The sequence below is a fragment of the Cheilinus undulatus genome, linkage group 6, assembly GCF_018320785.1.
Source record: "Cheilinus undulatus linkage group 6, ASM1832078v1, whole genome shotgun sequence".
NCBI classification, from domain to species: domain Eukaryota; kingdom Metazoa; phylum Chordata; class Actinopteri; order Labriformes; family Labridae; genus Cheilinus; species Cheilinus undulatus.
In genome coordinates, this window is record NC_054870.1 from 1,772,872 (window position 1) to 1,799,635 (window position 26,764).

Consider the following 26,764-nt stretch of genomic DNA (forward strand, 5'->3'; position numbering starts at 1 on the left):
CTCTTGTTGCTGCTTGCTTACGTCATGACTCCGCTAATCGCTGATTGGTCCTGTCACTTTCTAACCGGGCCAAAATGGTTCAGATGGGAGCTTTGCAAGATGGATTCACCAGTGAGAAACAAGGAAACAGGCGAATCTGTCTGCTTTGCAAGGTTAACCCAGGGATACTATGAACAAACAACTGCCAAAATAATTCCTAATTTCTTCTAGATATGACATTAAAACGAGGCAGCATTTCATGAAAATAAGGTATATTGGCTATAAATGACAAAAAAGCATTCAAACTGTTACTGATGGAGTAAACTTGGCTTAAAGCAGAAAACCAGAGGGGCTTATTCTTGATCACCAGGGACAACAGGTGTGATTATTTTTACTGATTAAAGTATTTGGTTTGCTTGTTGTGGCGTTCCTCTGATCACAACGATAAAATAAAAGTTTCAAACTTGTATGAATGAGTTGAAATGAAGCTAGCAGAAATGATTCACTGCAGGCATTGTTGGCTCTTTCTGCCATCATTGACCAAAAACAGTGAAACCAGACTGCGTCAAATAGAGGAGAACAAAGGTGGAGCCTAAATAAAGAAAATCAGGATGAACTCTTTGATGGATGATGCAGCGTTTTACCAAACAGTCCAGAAGGCGTCAGCCGCATGTGCAGTAGACAGAATGTTTTCATTTGAATTTTCCCCGCTTAAGAAAGCAGGTAAGTTCGAGGGGCAGTTAGGCCATGTCCCATGTGTGTGGGTGACCCGGGTTCAAGTCCAGCCTGTGGCTCCTCCCTACATGTCTTTCCCCCACTTTCTCATCCCTGTTTCCAACTCTTTCCACCGTTTATTCCTTTGAATAAAGGTTTAAACCAAAAAAACAAACAAACAAACAAAAAAAAACCAACACTTTTTTTGATAAGTGTGTAATCTAATCTTGTCTTTTTTAGATTAGCAATTGTAGCTCACTGTCCTTTCAAGGACTTAAGGATGGAGGGTTTGGGGTTTTATATGTTAAGTTTGTCAAACCATCCATCCATTTTCTACACGGCTTATCCTGTTTGGGGTTTTGGGGGGCTGGAGCCTATCCCAGCTGTCATTGGGTGGGAGGCGGGGTACACCCTGGACTGGTCGGCAGGGTTGATATCCAGAGACAAACATGCAGCCATGCTCACATTCCCACCTACGGCCAATCTAGAGTCAACCAATTCACCATGTGTTTGGTCAGTGGGAGGAAGCCCGAACCCACACGTGCACAGGAGGACACACAAACTCTACACAGAGGGAGATGTGAACCAGGAATCTTCTCTCTGCAGTGCTAAACTCTGCGCCACAGCACAGCCCTTTGTCAAACCATTTCATAAAAATTTGAACTACACATAACAAAAAAACTGACCCTTCCCTGTGTCATAGAGCAGTGTTTCCTTGGAGCCCCCCCTACATGTACCTAACAACAACAAAGCCCCTCCCCAGGACTCAAGAGAGAAGAAAAAGTGACACACTGCCACCAAAAATCAACATAGATGTGAACTGTTTTACTGATAAAACCCTAAAAAGGCCTATGCACACTTTTCCTATCAAAGGACATTTGTATAAACTACTTCATAATTGCCCTATCATGGTTTTAGACAACATTTGCAAATCTAATTTTTGTAACCTCAGAGCAGACAGAGCCTCATGCCCCCCCCCCCCCCCCCTTAGATCTTTGGTACCCCCCTTAGAGGGTCCCAGGTTAGGAACCAATGTCATAGACTGTTAGTTTAATGCTTCCCTTTCGCTTGTCACAAGAGAAGCAACACTGTTCACAAAATATCAACGTTAGCTCCAGCACAGCAGACCAGATTTATCTCTATGTTTACCAATTATACTGAAAGAGAGGTAGTGACAGCAAAGAGGAAAACTGACAAGATTTATAATGCATCTGTGAACGGCACAAAACAAAAGCTTTATGGCATCCTATAATGTAATAAGCAGCTAAATCAAATAGCAGCACAAATCACAAGATTTATTGTTCTGGTCCTGCATAAAAGCTAAAGATGCTCATGGAGCTAATTGTTCCAGAGAGAGGAGATAGAAAATCAGCTGCAGACACTGCAAACATGGATTTCTTCTAAAGCGAAGGGCCGTCACCGGGGAGCCCTAGGTTAAGGTTTAGAAGGTCTGAGTGCAAAGCATGGCAGAAGCTGCACTAACAAGATTACAGTGCAGGATAAACAGATACATGCTTTTATGTGGAAATGTTACAAGCCTCTTCTGTGATGGATCACACAAAAGTGTCAGTGAATGGATTTGGTTAATTTTACTAAAGGTTGCCCCTCATTACAAAGATAAAAGGTACAACAGAGTGTCCGCACTGAATATTACACTTACATCAATCCAGTCCACATGATCCCTCCTGCAGGCCTTCATATTTACAACCACTGTGCATTCCCAGTAAAAAAAAGAGCTTTTACTAAGTTTCAGTAATCCAAGTTCTAGATTTACCACATGTGAAAGGTTGCAACCCTGTCACTGAAAAAGCTACTTCAAGCCACTAAAAATGAATATGCCCAACAACAGTAAAGATTCATCACTTCAAAAATGGAGCTCATTTAGACTGATTTAGATGGATGGAGAGAAAAAACCAAGCCAGGAGAGAAGACACGCCTCATAGAAGAGAACAAGTATCTCCCTATACAATCAATTTATTTGATCTGCAATTGGAAAAATAAAACATAGATACAGATTATTAGCCAAGCTCTGAATGTTGGCCCCAATGATCAGCTGGACCAGTGCTCTGTCGACCCCAAGTCAAAACATCACAATTATCAGCTGTATCATACTGAAAATGCTGAAAACCTAAACTTTATACAGTGTAGCCATGAAGCCCTTTTCCCAGCATCCATCCATCAGCTATACCACTCATTCCATTGGGGGTTGTGGGGGCTGGATCCAGCACCAGCTGTCACTGGGTGAAAGGCAGGGTACACCCTGGACTGGCTGCCCATCAGCCACAGGGCCGAGATGTAGAGACAAACCAGCAGCCACGCTCACACCTACAGTCACCACTTAAGCTAACGAGCATGTCTTTGGAGCTGAATACTGGAGAGGACCCTCACATTCACATGCAGAGCAGGCAAATACTCTCCCTGATCAGGATTTGAACCAGGAACCTTCACGCAGTGAAGCTACAGCGCTAACACATCTGCAGCCTGCAGAGGCTCAGGCATAAAATCCCATTCAGCTGCAGACTGGAACAAAGTCCAGATACTGAAAACATCGAAAGCAACCACTGACTGCAACGATGACAAAAGAATAAGCAGCTACCAAAAACAATCTGCCTTTATTCTGCTCATACATGTCTCTGTTGGGGTTCTGACTGGGGGTCACCTAAATCACTGGTTCCAAACCTGGGGTCTGGGACCCCTGTGGAGGGTCACCAGAGATTTCAGAGAGAGGCTTTTCTGCTCTGAGGATATTAACAGAAAGACTTACTCATAAAACACGTACGAATAGTTCATATCATAAGAACACGTGTGCATGGCACTCTTGTCTGGACTTAAACAGCAATAGCTGTTAAAGCTCATGTTTCGCTTTAGTTCCTGTGGGTCCTGGAAGTCTCAGATCTTCTAAGGAGGTAAAAAGATTGGGAACCGATCTAAATTATTTTGAATAAATAAATTCCACATTCATGTTGATATAAACATGTTGAAAGCTGAAGAATTTCCATTTCAGCCTCAGAGTCCACAGTAGTGTTGATACAGTTAGCTTTTATTTACATCCAAAGGTGTCTTATTTAGAATGACTGGATCAAACACAGATTTCTTATTCATTCTGAAAATGTCTGGTTTTCCAGAGTTAATAGAAGAAGTTGAAAATCCTAACAGATACTGTTAGCATATGTTGGAGGGCACACCATGTGAGCACCATATAGGCACTACATAGGGCACTACATACAGCACTACATACAGCACTGCACAGGACACTACATACAGCACTACATACAGCATTACATACAGCACTGCACAGGACACTACATACAGCACTACACAGGGCACTACATAGGGCACTACATACAGCACTACACAGGGCACTACAGAGGGCACTACACAGGGCACTACATAGGGCACTACACAGGGCACTACATACAGCACTACACAGGGCGCTACATAGGGCACTACATAGGGCACTACATACAGCACTACACAGGGCAATACACAGGGCACTACATAGGGCACTACATACAGCACTACACAGGGCACTACATAGGGCACTACATAAAGCACTACATACAGCACTACACAGGGCACAACATAGGGCACTACATAAAGCACTACATACAGCACTACACAGGGCACTACATACAGCACTACACAGGGCAATACACAGGGCACTACATAGGGCACTACATACAGCACTACACAGGGCAATACACAGGGCACTACATAGGGCACTACATGCAGCACTACACAGGGCAATACACAGGGCACTACATAGGGCACTACATACAGCACTACACAGGGCACTACACAGGGGACTACACAGGGCACTACACAGGGGACTACATACAGCTCTACATAGGGCACTACATACAGCACTACACAGGGCACTACATACAGCACTACATAGGGCACTACACAGGCCACTACATACAGCACTACATAGGGCACTACACAGGCCACTACATACAGCTCTACATGGGGCACTACATACAGCACTACATACAGCTCTACATAGGGCACTACACAGGGCACTACATACAGCACTACATACAGCACTTCACAGGGCACTACATACAGCACTACATAGGTCACTACACAGGCCACTACATACAGCTCTACATAGGGCACTACATACAGCACTACATACAGCACTACACAGGGCACTACACAGGGCACTACATAGGGCACTACACAGGGCACTACATACAGCACTTCATACAGCACTACACAGGGCACTACAAAGGGCACTACACAGGGCACTACACAGGGCACTACATAGGGCAATACACAGGGCACTACACAGGGCACTACATAGGGCACTACACAGGGCACTACATAGGGCACTACACAGGGCACTACATAGGGCACTACACAGGGCACTACATACGGCTCTACAAAGGGCACTACATAGGGCAATACACAGGGCACTACACAGGGCACTACATACAGCACTACACAGGGCAATACACAGGGCACTACATAGGGCACTACATACAGCACTACACAGGGCACTACATAGGGCACTACATAAAGCACTACATACAGCACTACATACAGCACTTCATACAGCACTACACAGGGCAATACACAGGGCACTACATAGGGCACTACATACAGCACTACACAGGGCACTACATAGGGCACTACATACAGCACTACACAGGGCACTACACAGGGCACTACATACAGCACTACACAGGGCACTACACAGGGGACTACATACAGCACTACACAGGGCACTACATACAGCTCTACATAGGGCACTACATACAGCACTACACAGGGCACTACATACAGCACTACATAGGGCACTACACAGGCCACTACATACAGCACTACACAGGGCACTACATACAGCTCTACATAGGGCACTACACAGGCCACTACATACAGCTCTACACAGGGCACTACATACAGCACTACATACAGCACTACACAGGGCACTACATACAGCACTACATAGGGCACTACACAGGCCACTACATACAGCTCTACATAGGGCACTACATACAGCACTACATACAGCACTACACAGGGCACTACATACAGCACTTCATACAGCACTACACAGGGCACCACAAAGGGCACTACACAGGGCACTACACAGGGCACTACACAGGGCACTACATAGGGCACTACACAGGGCACTACATAGGGCACTACATAGGGCACTACACAGGGCACTACATAGGGCACTACATAGGGCACTACACAGGGCACCACATACGGCTCTAAAAAGGGCACTACATAGGGAAATACACAGGGAAATACATAGGGCACTACAAAGGGCACTACATAGGGCACTACACAGGGAAATACATAGGGCACTACAAAGGGCACTACATAGGGAAACACACAGGACACCACACAGGACTATGAAGGATGAGAGCAGGGGTCATTAAGAGGTCACAGAGGTTACAGTGAGAAAACCGTTCCTGATTTAAGCTACTGTATGACAAGCTCTGTGTGTATAACATTATGGAGGATGGCACGGTACAGAGGAGATGGTTATGAATGCTCTCTTTGTTTAGACATGAAAGTTACAACACAGAATACTTCATTTACCTCTTACTCCATAAGACCCCACATGATGGCCTCCATTTTGAAAACAAGAACTAGAACAGCAGCTCTCTAGGTCTCCGGTCTTGCCCTGTCAGCACATCAGATAATCTAAACCTGGATAGATCAGTAACTCTTGATGCTTTTATGGTGTGTGGGCTGAGCATGAATAGAACCATTGTTGTGAACGATGAGCTTTACAGCAGCAGTGAAGGAGACGGTTTTGTTGTTCTGCCGGGAAGAGTGAATAACCAGGCAGAAGCCATACCACACAAAATAAAAATGAATCCGACGTGTTGATTTAAGGGCAGTGAATGTCAAACCAGCAATCTGAACAGTGTGTGCAGTCTTATAACAGGTGATCTTCTCCTAAACTAAACAAACAGCCAGTGTTTGCCCACAGATAGGAGCAGCTGCTGCACACCTGCCTGCTGCATCTTTGCTTCCATGAACAAGCTGAGCTCTTTTGTTCTCTCAGGTAAGGAGTGTCAGGGTCAGCATCTATTTAACCATCAACATTCAAAATCACTATTCCAATCCATGTGAAATCAGAAATACCAAGAATATGTTTACCTCTTTGAAAATATAGCCTTCAAAGAAATGAGATGTAAAAGGATTATGACAGGAACATCATATCTATCAGCTGGGGAAAAAACATAGAACATTAAACTACTTTTTTAACCTCTACAGCCACTTTACAGCCACTGAGCAGCTCACATGATCTCACTTTTACCCTTCTTCATCTATGAAGGTATTTTCTCTGTTAAAACTATTTTAAGTCCAACAACAAATTCAAGAATTCCACACATACATGTGTCCAAGCCTCACATCTGCCATGCTTGCTGCTCATTTGGATTTGCACGCTCCTGAGCTATGAGAGACAATTTAAATATAGCTAACATGCAGGACAGTGTTGGTACAGTTGGGCTGTGGGATTGTGAATGGGATTATGATATTATGATATATGCCTGTATTTGTTTGACTCAAGGTTCCATTGCACCATAACAGCCATGCAGTCAACTCTCAGCACAGAGCAGAGAGTCAGCGCTTTCACACAGTGAATTAAATGCTATACTGTTTAACAATGGTATTTTTATTTACACATTAGCAGATTTTATGGATGCTAAAGTCGCTTGATCAAAATATTTTCTTCATGTGTTTATTTTCTCTTATTTAAATCTTACTCTCATGTAGTGTATTTGAACTAATTTGGAGATTTAAAACAGCATACCCCAAAAGACACTCTTTTTTTAACCTTTTTATGTTTTTAACAGAATAATTATATTTTTGATAGCTTTATGTTTTAAACTGGACACAGAAAAGAGCAGAAATAATGTAGGTAAACAAGACTTTGACATGTCTTTTGTGGGGAAAAGGGTGTTCAAACACGGTGAAAGCAGCACAGGTCTTAAAAGACTATTAAAGAGGTCTGATATGACTGAATATCCCGGGTAAACACCATCTGACCAAGTTAAGAGCAAGAGTTGATTTATACATTTATGTCAGAGGCTGTTAGTGAGAGCTTTAAATTGTTATTGGTTGACTGCAGTGTTAATTTTAGCAGCAATTTTTAATTTTAGTTTTAGTCACATTTTAGTCATTTCTATCCTTTTTAGATTTAGTCTAGTTTTAGTCCATAAAAAGTCCTCACATTTTAGTCTTTACTTTTAGTCCAACATTTATTCTCTTGCCTAAATCTGGTACCAAATCCTGGTAGTGTGTTCTCTGCCTAACCTGGGGTCTCTGCTTTCTACAGCTGGGAGACAGAATAGATACAGACCTGTTGTTTTTGACAGATTTACCCACAGTGGAGAAGTATCACGGATTTTAAATGTATGACGAAAACTATTAACAAAGTTTATATAATATTTTAGTCTAGTTTTAGTCATCTTGACGAAAACTAAACTTAGTTTTTGTCAGTTTTAGTCATCACAGATCTATTTTTGTTAGTTTTAGTCTAGTTAAAAGGAAAAAATGCTGTCGACTACCCCAGTCACAGTTTTAGTCGAGGAAATGAACACTGGTTTACTGGTGTAAAGATACTTTTATCAATCTTCTTTTAGGGAAGCCTCCTTAAAAACTTCAATGCAACATAAATGTAAACTGTTGACATCATTATCATCCTCATCCTCAGGCTGAAGGTTAAATCTTACCTTCCAGCAGCAGCAGCATCACAACGATGTATCCACGAGACAAACCACAACTTGACCTCATACTGGCGAACCATAGGTGAAAGTTTGTTGATGAAAACGAGATTTCAAAATTAAACTCCCTTAGAATCAGTGTTGAAAATAACCCACTCCAGTCAAACAAACGCGTGGCATGAGCCAGTGGCGGGGAGCGCGGCTCCGGACAGCCAGATGAGATCCTCTGTGTCCCGTAGACGCCGCTGTGTGCTGCTGGGCTCGCAGGCTGGCTGGCTGGCTGGCTGGCCCGGGGGGGGGGGGAGGGAAGGAGGGGGGAGGCTTCACCATTCATTTCCATGCTGCTTCCGCAGCAGTAGGCGGCACAGCATGCAGGACGGTGTAGAACATAAAAAACAGTTCAGTCACCTCAGTAACACTCTGCGGGGGGGGGGGGGGGGGTAATAATCATCATTACATGTGAAATGTGCACACAGCCACTGGAGGGAAAAAAGGTGCATTCACTGAACCCTCTTTAATCTCATGAGCAGTCTGAGGGTTTTAGGAGCAGGGTTTCAGTCTGTGGACCCCTCTGACAACCGGCCAGCCCCACACTCCAATCACTACCTAAAGTTATCACCTTCATTTGAAAGATATTTAGAGGATGATCCATTAAAACTCTAAGAACAGCTGTGTTTAACCTGAGTGCTAGCTTTCCTCTCTCAGGCCCTGGCTGGTGTCTGTGTTACATTTGGAGATCTCTGTGACTGGATGCTGTGGAGTGATGCATTGCTGCAGCCTCAGGGCAGGACACCGGTCAATCAGCAATAGTTCCAATCAATGTCGCTGCATGGAGCGAAAACACTCGAGCTCACCGGGCTGCAGAGAGAAGCTCCTCAAGAGCTCTGTAAATGTTCACTGTGAGTGTTGGTGCACCCTTCGGTTTTTGGTTTACTCAGTTTGTCTCATTTGTTTCAGGTAAGAGCATGCCTCTCAATTCCTGACTGGAACAAAATTTAAATACTAAAAATATCCAAAGAAACCCCCAGACTACAGAGATGGCAAGAACTTAAGAAATAAAGGAGCTAAATAAATTCTGAATTTACTGTGTGGCCACACTCTTGGGGCGACTGTAGCTCAGAACATTGTTCAATCTGAATGTTGTGGGTTGATCCGCTGCTCCTGCAGTCACATGTCCATGGGTCACTGATCCCCACTCTGCTCCCACTGCTGCAGCAGTGCTGTGTAAATGTGTATGGATGCATTTGAATGGGATTAGCTAATTCTCCATAGCAACCTCTGCCATCAGTGTGTGAATGTGGAGTAAAGGTGTGAACAGGTAAAAGTGCCGTGAGTGGTCAGAGTCCATTTACACTGAAAATACATGCTGAAAAGCTAAATGATGCCTTTGTATTCACGTTAGAGATTAAAAAAACTCTTGCATACATGATAATAAACTTTAATTTAAAGCCCAGTGGATCTATTTCTAAGTAAATGTGTCCGTGAAGCTTAGAAATTCTGAAAATGTACATTTTCTCCTGAGTAAAATGCTTTTGGTGAAGGTGAAAATGATAAATGAAATATTCAAATGTTGTCTCACACAGTACAGAAGAACACGTCACATTGTATCACAGGAGAGGTCAGAGATGAGTTTCTGGAACAGAGTTTCCATCTTTAGGTATTACAGTGAGTCAGCGAAACGCTTGTACTTCAATGTAAAGCTTTATTATTATTATTGCAAATACACTACCGATATCTTAAGACCTTTGGGGTGAATCTGTATTGATTTCTTTTCCATAAACTAAAGATGCTGTTTGAATTTCCACTGCTGGCCAGTTGCAGCAGAAAAGGAGGTCTGTAGTCCTGTTTAATCCACGAGGACCTGCTATAACCCAGGTGTCAACTTGTGAAAGCAACAGTGAAAATTGTTCAAAAGAGGCGACAATGGGATTAAAGTGGCAAAAATTTTTTTACAGAAATGCAATAAGAAAAAAAATGTGAAGACAATTGTGAAAAGTGGTTAAAAGTGACAAAAATTGGTTGAAGAGGCAAAAACAGGTAAAAAAAAAAAAAAAAAGCCAGATAAATTTGTAAAAAAAAAAAAAAAAACAGGTCAAAAACTGGCAAAAATGAGTTCAAAATAGGAAACAATGGCTAAAAATAAAATACAGTTGCAGATTTTTCTTAACTAGGTAAGGATGGTTAAAAGTGGAGAAAATGGGTTACAGAAATGCAAAAAGGGTGCCAAAATGGTGAAAAGCTGTTAAAGAGTGGCAAAAGTGGAAAAAAAAAGTTTCAAAAATTGGCTAGATGAAGTAGGAAAATGGGGTTCAAAAGTGAATAAAAGTGGAAAAATGGGTATAGAGTGGGGAAAAAGTGGCATAAATAAACAGGAAAGGGGTTAAAAAGTCCCTGTTTCACCGATCCAGCACGCATTCATTTATGCCATTATAAATCATGACTGTGGAGGGTTTATTCACTGGGTTTTTGTATTAAAAAAAAGCCCCCGAAAATGATTTTGGTCGTTTAATGTAACTGATTTTGGCTTATGCTGTATAAATATAAATGAAAAGATAAAATTAAGCCACTTTGCAATCAAGACTGGAAAGTAAATGTATTTTCCAATAATAGATGATAATAAATGAACCACAAAAGCCCAACATGACATATAAGTAACATTAGAGATCTGTTTAATTCCCCGCCATTACAAGGGATTCAAACAATAACCCCTGTTCATAAGATAATTACCAAAACCACTACAATACACACACAATGTTGTTACAGCTACTGAAGGGGTTGTGAGCCTGGAGGAAGAGCCTGGCAGAGTCTCATTTCATTATCTCTGTGGTTATTTCATGAGCTAAACTTCACCTGAGCTGATGCTGAGGGCACCAGAGCATCCTCAGAGTCGTCATGTAAATAAATGACCTAACCAGCCATGCGCACAATGATGACCAGAGTGTATAAATAAACCCTATCCACGTTATTTACACACTTTCATCAGTAAATATCTGTTTGTGCCATATTTGTTAAAAATGAAAACTGTTTAAACGGCTTGGCGTTCCTTGATAAATGGTATTTTTTCAATTCTCTTGATTTCTAGTACATTGATTGAGAGAGGTTTGAGTCCCCCTGATGACACTCCTCTGTGAGCCTTTCATCTTGACCCCTATTAAAGTACTGTCGCTGGGACAGCAGATGGTACCGGCACACAAACACACACAAAAGGAGTGGCCATGGCAACAGACTCATAATGGCTGGCCTTGTGTGTAGTGGAATCACTCAGACTAATTTGCTAAGTACCACCTTGCTATATTTGATTTAATAAGTCTATTCAGTGTGCAAAAGCAGTGGCATCACATAAATCTTCATCTGAACGTTCTGAAAATGGATCAGACATCTTGTTTAGAAACAGAGTGATGGATAAAACGCTTTAATAGCTGCAGCCTGGGTTGTTAAAGTAGTTCCTTTTTCCAGATGAGCCTGATAGTAGCACAAGTAGAATCAATTCATGTTTAGCTGCATGAACTAAACTTCTATCTCACTCCCACAGATGCTAACACAGCGTATAAACAATCAAAAGCTGGTCTTGGCTTAAATTTTGAGGAAGAACTTCTTCCTGAACAGCTGATAAGCAATGAGTACCCATAATGCAGTTCCCCACAGGCTCTGGAAGAGCCACTCCCAGTGGCTTTCCTGAAAGCGCATCTCCCAGCTGAAGGGGAAGTAAAAACCCAGGAGAGAGTGGCCAACGTAGACGAAGATGGAGTTCATCCCTGAGGAGGAAACAGAGAAAACACGCTGTTACTGAACTGGACGTCTATGGGACACCGGGAACGGCTGTAACACTTCCACCAATAAGAGATAAGATGGGAGTCACATGATCATTTCAGGATTTACTAATTTCCTCCCTGATCCCAAAATGTGGAAGTCAAGGCTGGAATGGTTTGCAAGGATTATATGGAGTAGAAAGTAAATATTCAACCAAGTCAGTATTTATGCTTGCTAACAGTACAACACATGGAAACGTTATGAAATTATGTTAGTACTCTATCCAAAACTGGGTCCAGAGGGGGGTGCTGGGACTCCTTCAAGATGTCTTGCCTCTCCTTCAGTTCTGAGTTCGATGCTAATAGAGCTAAACTATGCTAAACAGTAGCTGACAGAGGTGGGTGGGCTGTAACGCCTGAGAGAAAACAAAAATCTGAGGTCATAGAAGGCATTAAAGACAGTCTGATAAAGGACATTTAGATTTACTTAGGCTGACTTGACAACTCTAAGCTGATTTTAGGCCAGATCTAACCTTGCAAAGCAGATGGATACGCCCGTTTCCATGTTTTTCACTGGCAAATCCATCTTGCAAAGCTCCCGTCTGAACCATTTGGGCCCGGTTAGAAAGTGACAGGACCAATCAGCGACGAGGGGCAGTACTTTCAGGCGCAGCGGAGTCGTGACGTAAGCAAGCAGCAACAAGAGGCCGGTGCATTGTGGAAGACATTAGCATGGATGCTGCTAAAGCGACAGTTTAATCACAACTTGACGACATTTCTTGGTTAAAAAAAGAACAAAGAACAGCAGTGAGTTGTTTTCTTTTCAAAAACCACAAAAGTGGTGTACTGACATGTCTACAGTCACCATGGTTCACATTATGCAGTTTTCTATGGAGTTTACTCCTCGGTAGCGGCTACGTCACGTCTTGTTGCTCTGATTGGCCCGTAAAGATGTGACAGACAGAACGTTCCTCCAATCGCACTCCGAGTTTTTTTTCAAAGGCTCTGCCCCAGTGTTAAATTCGACAATATTTGTCAACAGCCTATTTTTCCATGACAAAAACTAGACTAAGACTAACAAAAATAGATCTATGATGATTAAAACTGACAAAAATTAAGTTTTGTTTCCTTCAAGATGACTAAAACTAGATAAAATGTAATGTAGTTTTTATCAGACATTCTAAATCCATGGTATTTCTCCACTGTGGGTAAATCTGTCAAAAAATAATGCATCTGTATCTATTCTGCCTCTCGGCTGTAGAAAGCAGAGACCCCAGGTTTAGAAGGGTGCAGAGAACACACTACCATGATTTGGTGCCAGATTTAGGCAAGAGAATAAATGCTTGGACTAAAAGTAAAGACTAAAATGTGAGGTCTTTTTATGGACTAAAACTAGACTAAAACTAAAAGGATAGAAATTACTAAAATGTGACTAAAACTAAAATCCAGACTAACATGAAAACTAGCTGCCAAATTAACACGGCTCTGCCCTTGGCCAGGAGCTCTTCCTTAATTTAAAGACTTTTTAAAAAAATAACTTAAGTGACGGATCCCTCAAAATAGATGGCAATAAATGTTTTATTTATGAGCTCATCAATCATTTCTCTTAGAGGTACCACTAATGAGAAAACAAATGCATAGGATGAAAAACTTGCCGTTTTCCCTGCATGCCTATGGGAACTGTGCTTTTGGACTACAAGTCAGAGGAAACTGTGTTTAGTATGTTCTGATATGCCTGTTATTCAGTAATTACTGTTAGATTCTTCTGCACATTTTTTTTTGGCACAACCAGGATTCAGTGCAGAGAAATCCTGCTTAGAGTTTGTGAAAGACTGCATGTGGGAATCCCAGGATCTCTGGAGCTCAGTTGGAGCGACTAGCCCTTCCCCCTAGATCACTCAGTTTGGCCAGGTGATGATGGAGGAGTCCTGGTTGTGCCAAACTTCTTCCATTGGTTCTTTGTAGATGACATGACGCAGCAACAGAACACTCCTCAGGGGGCAGGTAGTGATTCTGCATAGAGACGCCATGTTTTCAGCTGTTTATTATATGCCAGACTTTCAAAGTGTAAAAATATGATCATTCTTAATTCTTAAGTGACCTTTGTGAATACTCATGCAAAAGTACTTTTTAAAAGGAACCCTGCATGATCAGATAAGTTAATCTTGTCGGATAGATAATTGTATGCTTCAGATGTATATCAAACTAAAAAACTCACTAAATATCCCACACATCTGCATTCTGAGTAAATTTCAACTCATAAACTCAGCAGGAGACCGCCATGTTTTGATCCGTGCTGATAGTGTGACATCACAGTTCCGCAGTGCTCCTCTCCATCGTAAGCAGTAACCGTTTTTCAGACGTTTTTTCTGCTTGCAGCTGTTGCTGCCATGAGTTTGCTGCGTGTTGTTTTTGTCTCCCTGCTGTTAAAGCTCTGTCATTCCTCCTAAGTTTTACCTCAATAAACCTCCTACAAGTGACTGGATTCAGTGTATAGTGGAAGCATGCTGGAAGCTTTTTAAAATAAAAGTATTATTATTTTATAATGGAGTTTCTCCAAAGAAATGCTAAAGTGGACTTTTACTTTGAAAGGCAAAAACCGGAAGTCATCTCTTGTTTTTAATTTTTATCTGAACCGTGCGAAAACTGAAACCTTCATAAAGAAGAGAAGTTCAGGAAACAACTTTATTAAACAAATGCATTTTCACTCGTGGTTCATCTGGTTCATCAAGAAACTGATTTCAAACATTTTCTACCCATGTGAACATAAATATTTGCTAAGGTAAATATGGCTCTGTATTTATCATTTTCCTCATGGACAGATAATTGCCCATGGCGCAAATATAGAAGAGAAGAGACCTCAAATTTTAGAATTCTCCATGCGTGAGACGCGCTGCGTTTCTGAGATGCAGCCCTAACACTGGCTGCCAGTCTGAAACACTAAAAAACTCCTAAAAAAAAAAACCTCCTTTCCTTTCTGTTACTTTGACCTCATAGCTTGGACTTTGCTCTGATATGCGTGTCAACTGTGATAACCTTACAAAGCAGATGGGTTTGCCAGACTCCATGTCTGTCATCAGGCAAATCCATCTTGAAAAGCTCCAATCTACACCATTTGTGCCAAACCGACCACTGTTCAGACTAGGGATGCACCGAAAATTCGGCTGCCGAAAATTTTCGGCCCAAAATGGCCCAAAAGTGCATTTTCGGTTTTCGGCTGAAAGACTTTTATCACCAAAACAACAAGGCCGAAACACGACGTTGTGATGACGTAGGCAAAAACCGCACGCGCTTGGATCAGTGGTTCTCAAATAGGGGTACGCATACGTGAAGGCACTCCAGGGGGTACGCAAGATTCTAAAATACATGCCGGCAATTTAAGAAAAATAGCACTTTTCCTTGCACGTCAAGAGCGACACGATTTTGTGAGTATATTACGCCTGTCTTTCTAAAATCACTTTCGTGCTGTGAATGTCTGCGGTGTGTTTTCTGATAAACAGTGATATTTATTGAAGCGGAAGATAAAAGGAGGTGTGTCCCTCTCTGTCCTTCACTCCGTGAGTAACGCAGCACTTTTATGCACAGCCAGGCTGTCAGTGCCGTTTTGTTTCACGGTTTCATTCACTGTGCCAGTCAAGTTTGTAAGAGGAGGGACTGACTTTTCATTCATTCTATGTCAAATATGATCAATAAGAGTTATAATATTGCACAGCTGAGGCTCGCGGTGAGAGGAGTTAACTCTCTCCACAGCGCACAGACTGGCTCACCTGTTTGTGTTCCAGACTGGTCAGAGGAGTCATTTAGCTGGTTTATCCGCAGCATTTAGAAGTCGTTTGTCTGAGGTCAGAGGAGACTGTGTTGGTAAATATTTCACTAAAGTCCCGTTAGTTTAGAAACAGCTCCAGCGGTGTGAGTTTCGCTCCAACGAGCGCACATGGTGGTGGTGCCGATTTTTTAAGGCAGACAGAGGAACAAAAACGTCCTCCTCTCCAACACCACCTGATGTTTGATATCTCCTCATATCTGTCTGTATCACTGCTTGTGTTTTTGCCTCTTTTTTTTAGCCTGGTAGAGAGGGAGACAGGCAACAGGCAGCCCCACATGTCCACATGAGCGCAAATGTGCTACTTAAATATCCGCAGCAATGTTGCGCTGCGAAATGATGTTGTAGGTGTGGAAGCTTGCTTTGACTCGCTACAGGTTCTAAATGTAAATATTTTGTGTAAATAATTTGCATGAAAAAATTACGTATGGAGTGTAAGGACCTTAAGTTTATAAACTGGAGTTAATATTTTGTAGGCTCTTAAATTTAATCACCCTGAGTCTCCCCCATGGCAGAATGGTCTGATCCACACTGTCACATGCCTGTCAATCACTGTATTCACAACCTCTCCATTCATAAAAAGGTTTATGATTTATTTTTTGTGAAGAAATGCTGATCTATAACTAAGCTCATGATTTCAGTTTGAGAAAAGAGAAGTCTTTTTTATAACTTGTTTATTATTTACAGGTTTTTGGTTCTTTGTAACTCTGTTTTTATTTCCAAATTGTTCCAGAGAGACCACTGCAGCCGAGCAGAGTTTTGCACACTTCTGGGTTTAAAGCCTTTCCAGTCACTGTTTTCAATAGCTACATCAATTTGAATTCCCACATTTAGAGATGAGAAGATGTGTCATGACTTTAGTCATGCATTTTTAACATTTAAAATGTATGAAAAAAAATCTAATATTTGTAATTTGAAAGTGTTTATTATTTACAAAGTTTGATAAATCAGACGGCTGTCCCAGCACTCTTTAATGTCTTTCTTTTTGGCAAAGAGCTTTGTACTGTTTAGGGAGTACATGACTGAAAAAAGGTTGAGAACCACAGATTTAATGTAAACATGATTGCGGTCAAGTTAAACATTTTATTTTGTATTTTATTTTATTTTATATTGTGTATTGTTGGAATGAAGTGCTTAATAAATATTTACATAATTTTGTAATTGATTTATTCTTTGAAGCATTAATAATAATTTTTGCAATTGCAGTTGATTTTAGTGAGGTTAGTACACAGCCATAGCCATAAATGCAATGGTACTAATAATTGACATAATAATTTCTTTTGGTGTTTCGGTTTTCGGCTCTGGTTTCCTCATTTTCGGTTTTCGGTTTTCGGTTTCGGCCAAGAATTTTTGTTTCGTTGCATCCCTAGTTCAGACCAATCAGCATCATTTGTGGAGAGCAAGGCGGCAGATACGGGCGGGGTTTAGTTTAATTTTTAATACATTAAGCTTTCCGGATTAATCACGGGCGTTAACGCATTAATATTAACAGGCCTTATATATATATATGTATCTAAATGTGTCTGAATGTACTGTATTTAGCTAATACTAGTCAATTCTCCATAGCAAATTTTGCTACCAGTGTATGAATGTTGAGTAAAAGGAGTAGGTGTGACTGCTAAAACATATAGACCAGTACACTCTGTTATTTGTGTTTCATACCTGGGTATATGAACGGCCGCCCACTCCACCACTTCTTCACATCAGTGACAAAATAAATGGCTCCGAGCAACAGGAAGGAGAAGCAGCCCATGACCATCACATAAGACAACGACCTGGAGAAATCAGAATCAACACATTTACTAGGTTATTGGGAATACTGAAATAATGGTTAATGCGAATAAGAGCTAGTCTATTGATCCAGTATTGTGAATAAACATCAGCAGTCTTAAACCAAACCAGCAGACGGGGGGCCTGTTAGCTGGTCTAAGGCAGTGGATCCATGCAGACTGGAACCGTTCCAACCAGCTACGTCCTTGTCTGCTCCTTAAGTGCAAGAATGTTTGATGTAATATCATCTTATGTAAAATGGCTGCCTCTTGGAGCCTCCTTGCACTGGGCTTTTTAAATTTTTATCTCAGCTGAAGTGGGGCCAAAAAGGATTCTTGCCTGAGCGGTAATTACTTCTAGACATCAAGGCAGGGACTGAGCGCGAGAGCTCAATAACCTGTACATGATGAACAGCCTATAAAAGCCAGCAGGGTAATGGCCAGGGATGAGCACAGTGTTAGCCGGGACCCCTGAGGATCATCAGGAAGAATTTGCTTACACATCATAGATGAAACTGTGTTCTTCCTGCTACAGCATTAAAACCAGAACATCATATTAAGGGTCATGTAGAAGCAGAACAAATATGCAGACTGTGAAGTTGTCTGGGCGAGGGAAGAGACAGTCCAAAGTCTGACAGACATTTATCATGAAGCTGCACCTTGTTTTTCTAAAGGGTCTATGACAGTTGGGGAGCAGTTGGACTACACTGACGTTGTACAGATGCTTTGTGCTACAGCCTGATCCCCCTTCATCACACAGAGCTGGTAAAAGGTGTAGTGAGTGCCTTGTAGAGAGAATAAAGCATCCTTTATCTTGATGGCCATGAGGAAGAGTGATCACTTAGGATGTATAACTGCTCCGCCTAACACTCCTGACAGCCAGGGTGATTATTTACAGTTGAAGCTGTCGTAAGAGGAAAGTAAGCACGTGTTTTAGCATCCCTGATTTGTGCCTGTTGGAAAATCCATCCTTTCTTTTGTGAGGAAAAGTGGCTGGATTAAGAGGGTCAGGAAGCACTTACCAAAGGTTTTTATTGACAGGTATAAATCCTCCATCTCTTGTGCACTTAGAAAGGATGGCTGCGGAGATTCCCTAAGGGTTGAAATGAAACAGATTTCAAATCAATGGAGAGGGATAAAGAAAGCCTTATTGGGCTGCTAAAACATGAGGAAAATGAATCAAGGCGTCCCAGCAGATTAAACCCAAACCTGACCAGCGTCTGAAGGAATAAATGCAAAGATGGCGGACTGAGAGGGTGAGTTTGTGAGAGCAACACTGAAGAGTAATCCATGTTGACTCCACAGCCTGATTAACCACCATACTAAACAAATGTATATGAGGTCTACACCAGTAAACCTGAGTATTAACCCATCCACTGGCCGTTTCATTTCATGTGGATGCCAAGAAAACATTTCTGCTCCAAAGAGAAGCCCAGGTCTGTGGATCTGAATCCAAACACGCTTTTAAAATGGATATCCATCAAGTGTATAGATGACAGAATCAATTGTGTCCAAATAGCCTAGCTGGGGCTGGATTGAGTCTCCAGGCCATCGAGGCGGCAGGATGTGGGATGGGGCTGGTATGTGGGACAATAGCTCAATTTCAATCTCTCACTTCTGAGGTCTGATCGTTGGACTTTAATTAACAGTGGCTGTTGTTTATTAAGCCAAAGATGCGTGGCCTCCCCTGAATATCAACTCAAAAACCTCTCTACTGTGAACTTAGACATAAATGCAGCTTGTAGAAATACTCTTTGGTTCTTTGTGAGCCTCCTTTATAATAGCAGTTCTGTGGTGAGCAGACCTGCTAATGTCAGGAGCACATGTCTGAAACAAGAGCCCGCTCTGCTTCCTGCCCTCAGAGGCAAAACTGTGAAAAGCCAACCTTAAGAGAGCAATCTGTAAAAGGCATTTCACCTTCTCAGGAAATAACAAATTTGAATTTTTTCTCAAAAATGAAACCATAGTAGTTTACAGAATGCATGATTATATCATGCAATAGCTACGAGATCAAAAAATGCGGTATGAATGGAAGTCAGTGGGACGTTTTTGTCCACAAGTCACTGGAAAGGGTAGTACATTTTAAATCAGATGCTACAAAAAACTAATAATGCATCAAAGTCAATATTTTGGCTAATGTTTGACATACCCAGGACTGATTTTAAAAAACACCCCCAACCCCCCAACATTAGTTATCTGGAAAATACTTCATGTTTTGTGTGTGTTTTTTTAGAAAAAGTGTGACCAGCCTCTAATCAAACTGGCATTTAAAAGGTTAAAATCCTGAAAATTATTCAATATTTGATTGTTTTAATCAGAACTGAAGTTGATCTAAAGATCTGACCCAAAAAAAGCAGAAAAAATAATAATGTATACTATTTTTATTGCTGGTTTTGGAAGTGGATGTTTTTGTCCTTAATGACTGGAAAGGGTAGTACATTTTAAATCAGATGCTACACAAAAACTAATAATGCACCAAAGTCAATATTTTGGCTAATTATCGACATGTCTTAGCTGGATTTAGAAAATGCCCCAGCCGTCCAACATTTGGTTTAAGGAAGATATCACTTTTTATTTTTGCTTTTTTCAAATAAAACAACATTGACTTTAAGTAATCAAACTGGCAACTGAAGGGTTAAAATCCTCAAAATGATTGAATTTTTGGTAGTTTTGAGCACAGCTGAAGTTGTTTGAGAGATTTATAAATATTAATCTGTTAAGTTTTTATAGCGTTTTTATGGAAGTGTACATTTTTGTCCTTAATGACTTTAAAGGGTAGTACATTAAAGTGATGCCTGAGGGTTAAAGGCCTAAAACAGGATTACTGCATTAACCAATCAGAGTAAAAGTTTAGTTTGTTTTTAAAGACTGTGACAAATGTTACCCCTGTTATTCTGCCTGTCTGTTAATAATCAGGTCTCTGTATTCTTCCACTGCTAAAATATACACTTATGTCGATGATACAACGACATAACCCCCACACTCCTGGACCAGGAGGTTCAGTAGAAAGGCCTAATGTTTTTGTATTTCCTCCTCTTTACTTTATCACTCTGTGCCTCTGGGAGAGCCAAATGGATGTCATCAATTTCACCTCCCCCTGGTCATTTTCTCCGTGATGATAGTCAATAAGATTCAACAACAGAGGAGACAGAATGGGCAGATTTGTCATTCAGGAATGTGGGTTAATGACATGAAATTCTCACAGCAGCATTTCCATTGATTATTAAATATACAAGCAGAAGAAACAAAAGAACCATCTCCTGTCTCTCTACAAGTCCTCTATCTAATCTGTCGCGTTTATTTTGGACTTTTCAAAATGAAGTTTTTTGTTCTTTATTACCCAAATAAATGGTGATGAATATCTTTTTCTCGTTTCCAGTTTTAACAACAGTGCTGCCCTTCCAGTCGAACACTCTGATGGTGAATATTCCAGCAGTTATTCAATGTTCAGTATAGATTTCTAATTAACTGCCGTTTCCTCTCCTCTTGCAGTAAAACCATCCATCCTTTCTCTATGATGCTTTTCCTGTTCAGGGCTGTGGGGACTGGAGCCAATCCCAGCTGCCACTGGGCGAGAGGCGGGGTACACCACCAAACTGACAAACTAACATTATTTAACCTTTATTGAGCCAGGACGGCACCTTTAAGACCAAGATCTATTTTAGAAGAGAGACTCGACCAAGAGTGGCAGAAATCCACAGATTCAACAACCAAAACACTCAAACTCATACAGTACATCCATCCATTTCTACACCGCTTATCCCGTTCCTGGGGGTCGTGCGGGGGGCTGGAGCCTATCCCAGTGGTCACTGGGTGAGAGGCTGGGTACACCCTGGACTGGTTGCCAGTCAATCGCAGGGCTGACGTGTAGATACAGACAACCAGGCACGCTCACATTCACACCTACGGCTAATTTAGAGTCACCAATTAACAAGCATGACACATCACACATGCACAGGGAGAACACGGAAACTCTGCACAGAAGGCCCTGACCGGGAGGCGAACCAGGGACCATGTTGCTGTGAGGCAACAGCACTAACCCCTGCACTGCTGTGCAGCCCCTCCTACAGTACAATGAATGGTAAAATAATAAATAAATAATTAAAACAGTGACACTGAGAAAGTTCTGATTCCAGAGTTTTCACCAGGGATTTAAAAAACATTCTGTGTCACCAGGCTCTTCAGTCTGAACTCAGTCTGCAGGTTGTTCTAAGCAGAAAGAGCAGAAAACCTGAAAGCCCTCTTTCACAAATCAGTCCATGCTTTAGGAACAACAAACTGCACACAGACGGATGAACACAGGTTTTATCCCTCAAGACTAAAAGAGAAGATGATCAGGAATTTGACCAGGAATGGTTTTATGACATCTATCTGTACTTAAGGAAGTCCAGCTGACTTTAGAAGATGAAGTCTGTGTGAGTGAGAAACCTACAGTTAGCGATGAATGTCAGAGCTCCATGAAACACATGTGAAGCCTAAACAGAGGCGTTCATGTACGAGGTATGTCCACTGAATAATGTTCTTGCTCTTAAGCTGATAAAACCTCGGGTTCACAGTCGCTCTCAGTGTTCTGTATTAAAGCTGAGTATTCAGGCACAGCTGAGTAAGTTTCCAATAAGTCTTTAGTTTACTGAGAGCTAAGGTGTTGATTAGCTTAAAAGATGAAAAATGTCTCCATGCTCTTGTTTTTCCTTTTGATAGGAGTCACGAGCTTTGGGGGAACTTTGGCACACACTTCTGTCATGTTCAAATTTTAATGCAGAATTAGCCGAACTGTCCCTTTATCAGTGGGGACCATTTCTGCTCTCATTCTTATCCTGAGTGGTCGATCATTTCCAATCATTTGTTCAGGTTGTTGAATGTTTTTAGAAGTTTTGGTCATGGTCCAGAACGATCCTGGTCTTGGACCTCCTCTCTGACATGCAGAGTTCCCAAACACCTCAGTCAATGGACCAACAGATTCAGCTGCTGGTTTGTACGATTTCTCCAAAATTTTCAAGTTAATGGGCTCTAATTTCGTGGCGCAGATGGGTGTGGCGGCGCACCAGGGGGAGGTGTTGACAGATTCAGCTTGGCGCAGTGACAATTTTGTGCCAAAACACTGCGCGGAAGGTGCGCTGAAAGCCCGCCAGCTCCAACCTGGTCTATTCTCGGCGCAGGCACGAAGCGTGCCCGGTGTAGTGGTAATTTGGCTGACAGGTGCGCAGTGCGCACACATCACCAAAACCTCACAGGCAGGTTTCCAGAGTGTCAGGCACATTTCAATGCAATAAACAATCACAGAAACCACTTTTTAATGTAACCGTCTGAACCAGCATATACATTTGTATCTATATAAATTGTCCCGTCACATCTGATGTCAGATCAAAGATGTTTGTCACGCGTAATTGAAACTCAACCTGATGGCAGCTGGGAGTGATAAAAACTAACGAGTTTACATCTTTCAGCCAACCACAAACAGCCACGGCATCCGATATGGAGTATATATTCAGCTTCTCTCATCTCATGAAATTCAAAAAAAAAGAAAAAAGAGAGAGACGCTCACTGAATAAATGTAAGTCAGTCGCTGTCTTAAGAATTTATCTGATTGCCCATATTTCTCTGTTTTAAACTTTATTCTTAACGTGATCTAAAAAGATGGAGTACATTATTGCAAGGAGGATGAGGAGGAGATACTGGGAGAGAATATATCAGCAAAGGTTCTCCTATTTGGCGATGACAGAGCAGGAATGCAGGTAGATCACAAGCATGATGCCTGGATTAGCCTGCTGCTGTGTTTAATGTAATTGTCACTTCATTTTGTACTCCTATTCATGACACAGGAACAGATTACATCTGTCCCATGAGGTGGTCCACACGGTGACACGCATCGTGGCCTCTGATGCGCAGCCCGGTGGCCACTGTTTGCCTTCTTTGCTCTGACAGCTTTTTTTTGGCCCTTCTCCTTACATCATTGAACCGTTTTTTACATTGGGCAGCGGTTCTCAGAATATCTGGGCAAACTTGATTGACAATATTAGTAACTTCCTCCCAGGCAGTTTTTGCATCATCAGCCCTGGAGGTCTGTTAGCATTACCATATATTCTGGTACTGTGAGCTTGGACCTCCCAGACCAGCACATCAGTTTCCTCCTGGGAGAAGTTTGGCCGCCTGGAGCTGCTGCTGCTGTCTTTGTCCATGGTGGTGGCGAGGTGAAATTGGCACTGCGCCTTGCCCGCAGCGCATTTAAAGGCGAGGAGAGGCGTTCATTTGATTGGTGAAGATTACACTCAGCTGTGTTAAACCCACTCACACCTTCTCTCCTCCCTCTTTGCCACTTGTGCTGGTGGGAGGGACGAAGGCATGGGTGCGCTGCGCTGCACTGGACTGCCCGTGCACGAAAATTGCGAAGTGCCCTGGACACACCCCGTTGGCGCGGCACAGGGCAGGTGCACCTGGTCTACGAAAATAGAGCCTAATGTGTTGCTCAGCTTTTTAGCTATTTATTTTCTGAGGCCTTAGCACAGGAGTCCAAACTTTTCCCACTAAGGGCCACACACAGAAATATATAAGGATGTCAGGGCCACATAAATATCCAACAGGTGGGATATAAAAGTTTGTAAAACCAGTATAATGTAGGTTCAGATACTCTTAGTGATTGAGTTTGCCTAAATGTACCACTTTGTCAAGAAACACACATGGTTTGTGGCTATACAAATATTTCTTTATCAGCATTTATTATTTAGCACTTATTGCAGTTATTCATGTTTGGCAGTGTGGTTGATCTGGAACCCCCCTGCCCTTTACATGGAGAGCATCAAGCATCCTGTTCTCCCTATGCCAACAAAGAAAGCCTAAGGCAGGGAGAGAAGCAGCAGAAACCCCAGAGCAGAGCAGGCATCAATGACAACAGAATGACATTGATTAAGTCAGGAGTAGAATGAAGGAGGAGCTGGGGTGGAGGAGGGTTGGGCCAATAGTGTACTTAGAGCAAATCCGCTGGCCGTCAATTACGGCAGCTCCTGGACTAATGCTATACGCTCGATTTAATGGCTGACAAGGTAAACACCACTGGCTCTGCCCCTGGAGTACTATTGCTGTATTTGCTGCCATAACCCAAGATATTATTATTTTGGTTGCCAATGTCCTCATTAAATTACAAAAAAACATATCAATTAATTGTTTACAGAATTAGCATGGTAGCACAGCCTTGTGTTAAAACCTGCAGTATAATACAGTTTTATTATTTGGTCCATATATCATATTATTTCTAAAACCTGCTGTGGGCCAATCAAAGTTAGACTAGAGGTTGCTTTTGGCCCCTGGGCCATAATTTGGACATCCCTGCCTTAGCAGAAACACTTAATCAGCTAGCAGTGAACTAAAGACGTCTCTGATTGGAAGCTTACAGCAGTTGTGTGTGAATTCTTTTATCACTCAGAGTGACTGTGAACCTGAGAGTTTATCCTCATAAGATCTGTCTCATTATTCAATAGCCAGACCTCGTATTACATCACCGTAACCATGCTCATACTCACTCCTAAGGGCAATTCAGAGTTATAACCTAATTATCATATCTTTAGACTGGGTGGAAGCTGGGTGAGCTGGTAAGTGTCCTGTTGACAACAACCCTGCCATTAAAACCAACAGGTTGATCTTATTAGAGGTTTTGATGAAAAATCCTGAAAACTATTTCTAATCCACTGATTTTCCGTATCAGCTCCAAACTGGCAGGTTAATTTTCCCAGAGTTATCTTTAAAAACCAAAGACCCAATCAAATGAGGATGATTATCCTTTTCAGCGTAAATGTAGAGTATTTTTAGAGTTTTGTGCCAGTACATGGTTTTATATTTATAACTGCTGATGTTATCGGATGTCTGGACTTCTACTTATAAGCTCAGATACGAAGAATCAAGATCAGTTGTATCCACATTTAAGCTGATTTAGAGAATAAACTGAGTTGAGCTGAAAATAAGTGTAAATATATGTAATACAGTCGAGGTTAAGACTGAATAAAATCCTCCGGTGTGGTTAAAGTCAAACTCTCATTGATGATGTGATTTTCACGAGACACTCATGAGGTCTGCTCTTAAAGTTTATCTCTCCTCTGCTTCTCTGCAGTCAGATTCAAAGGCTAAGTGATGCTGCCAGCTCCGTCAGCTCCATCGCCACTCCAGGTCACAGTTAGAGGGTCTTCCTCATGAAGATTCAGAATGACCCCATTTCCAGGATCTTACATGAAAACCATGTCCAAGCACGGCTGAGTAAAGCTGGACGTCTCCATGTGGATAGTGTATCTCTCACTCTCGTTAGAGCAGATTACCGCCTCCTGTCACAGGTTTAGAAATGCAAAGCAGGCCGTCTCGTATGACACTGAGCCTCTCCCTGTGGGACACACTCTCCTCTTGAATGGAACCGGGGCCGTCACCCCTGTCCCTGGGTTTAAGACCACCCAGAAAGACAACAGACCTTAAATGAAAAGGATCTGAGTTGACTTTTTAAAAGTCTTTTCCTTTATTCTTTTAGTGCAGTGTGCATGAATATCCATTCAAAATAGTCCAGTTGAAATCTGTTAAAACCCCTTCGTCCTCACAGATCCATAGTCTTTGTTTGTGTAACATCGTTTATAACTGAAGTTAGCTCTTGATGCTCTCCAAAGAGGGCAGGTCTGGACCGTACTCTCTGACGTGGTCCATTATAATAGACCAGCGTTAATCATTAATATTATATACCAGTATTAATCACCATGAGCACAGCAGCTGCTACAGAGGCAACAGAAACCTTCACAGACTCATGTTAGCAGCCCCTTTATGATTGGTCAACAGATATTAGAAAATTATTGATCATGTATATCTATTGATCAGAGTCTGTTTGGCAGCAAAAATACAATAATACAATACAATAACTTTATTTATCCCCAAAGGGAAATTCATTTGTCTGGAGTCTCATCTGTTTATGGTAGAATTATATAGTCTTATTGCTGAAAAACCCTGAGGAACAGTTTAGTTTTTTACAGACTAAATCCAGACTATAATGTTATTTAGTTTTCATTGGAC

General features: G+C 41.8%; 2 protein-coding genes across 2 annotated transcripts in view; both read right to left on the reverse strand.

Moving 5' to 3' along the window:
• ret (ret proto-oncogene receptor tyrosine kinase) overlaps nt 1–8,523 on the reverse strand; it is a 45,082-nt gene extending 36,559 nt beyond the window's left edge. Inside the window, exon 1 of the mRNA XM_041789840.1 lies at nt 8,397–8,523. Within this exon, the coding sequence (XP_041645774.1) occupies nt 8,397–8,457 (61 nt within the window). The 5' untranslated portion in view covers nt 8,458–8,523. The remainder of the gene's footprint in view (nt 1–8,396) is intronic.
• Nucleotides 8,524–10,530: 2,007 nt separating this feature from the next.
• si:dkey-192p21.6 (uncharacterized protein LOC565246 homolog) overlaps nt 10,531–26,764 on the reverse strand; it is a 34,400-nt gene continuing 18,166 nt past the window's right edge. The window contains exons 9-11 of the mRNA XM_041789985.1: nt 18,751–18,821; nt 17,622–17,734; nt 10,531–12,142 (exon numbers count right to left, since the gene is read on the reverse strand). Of these exons, the coding sequence (XP_041645919.1) occupies nt 11,961–12,142; nt 17,622–17,734; nt 18,751–18,821 (366 nt within the window). The 3' untranslated portion in view covers nt 10,531–11,960. The remainder of the gene's footprint in view (nt 12,143–17,621; nt 17,735–18,750; nt 18,822–26,764) is intronic.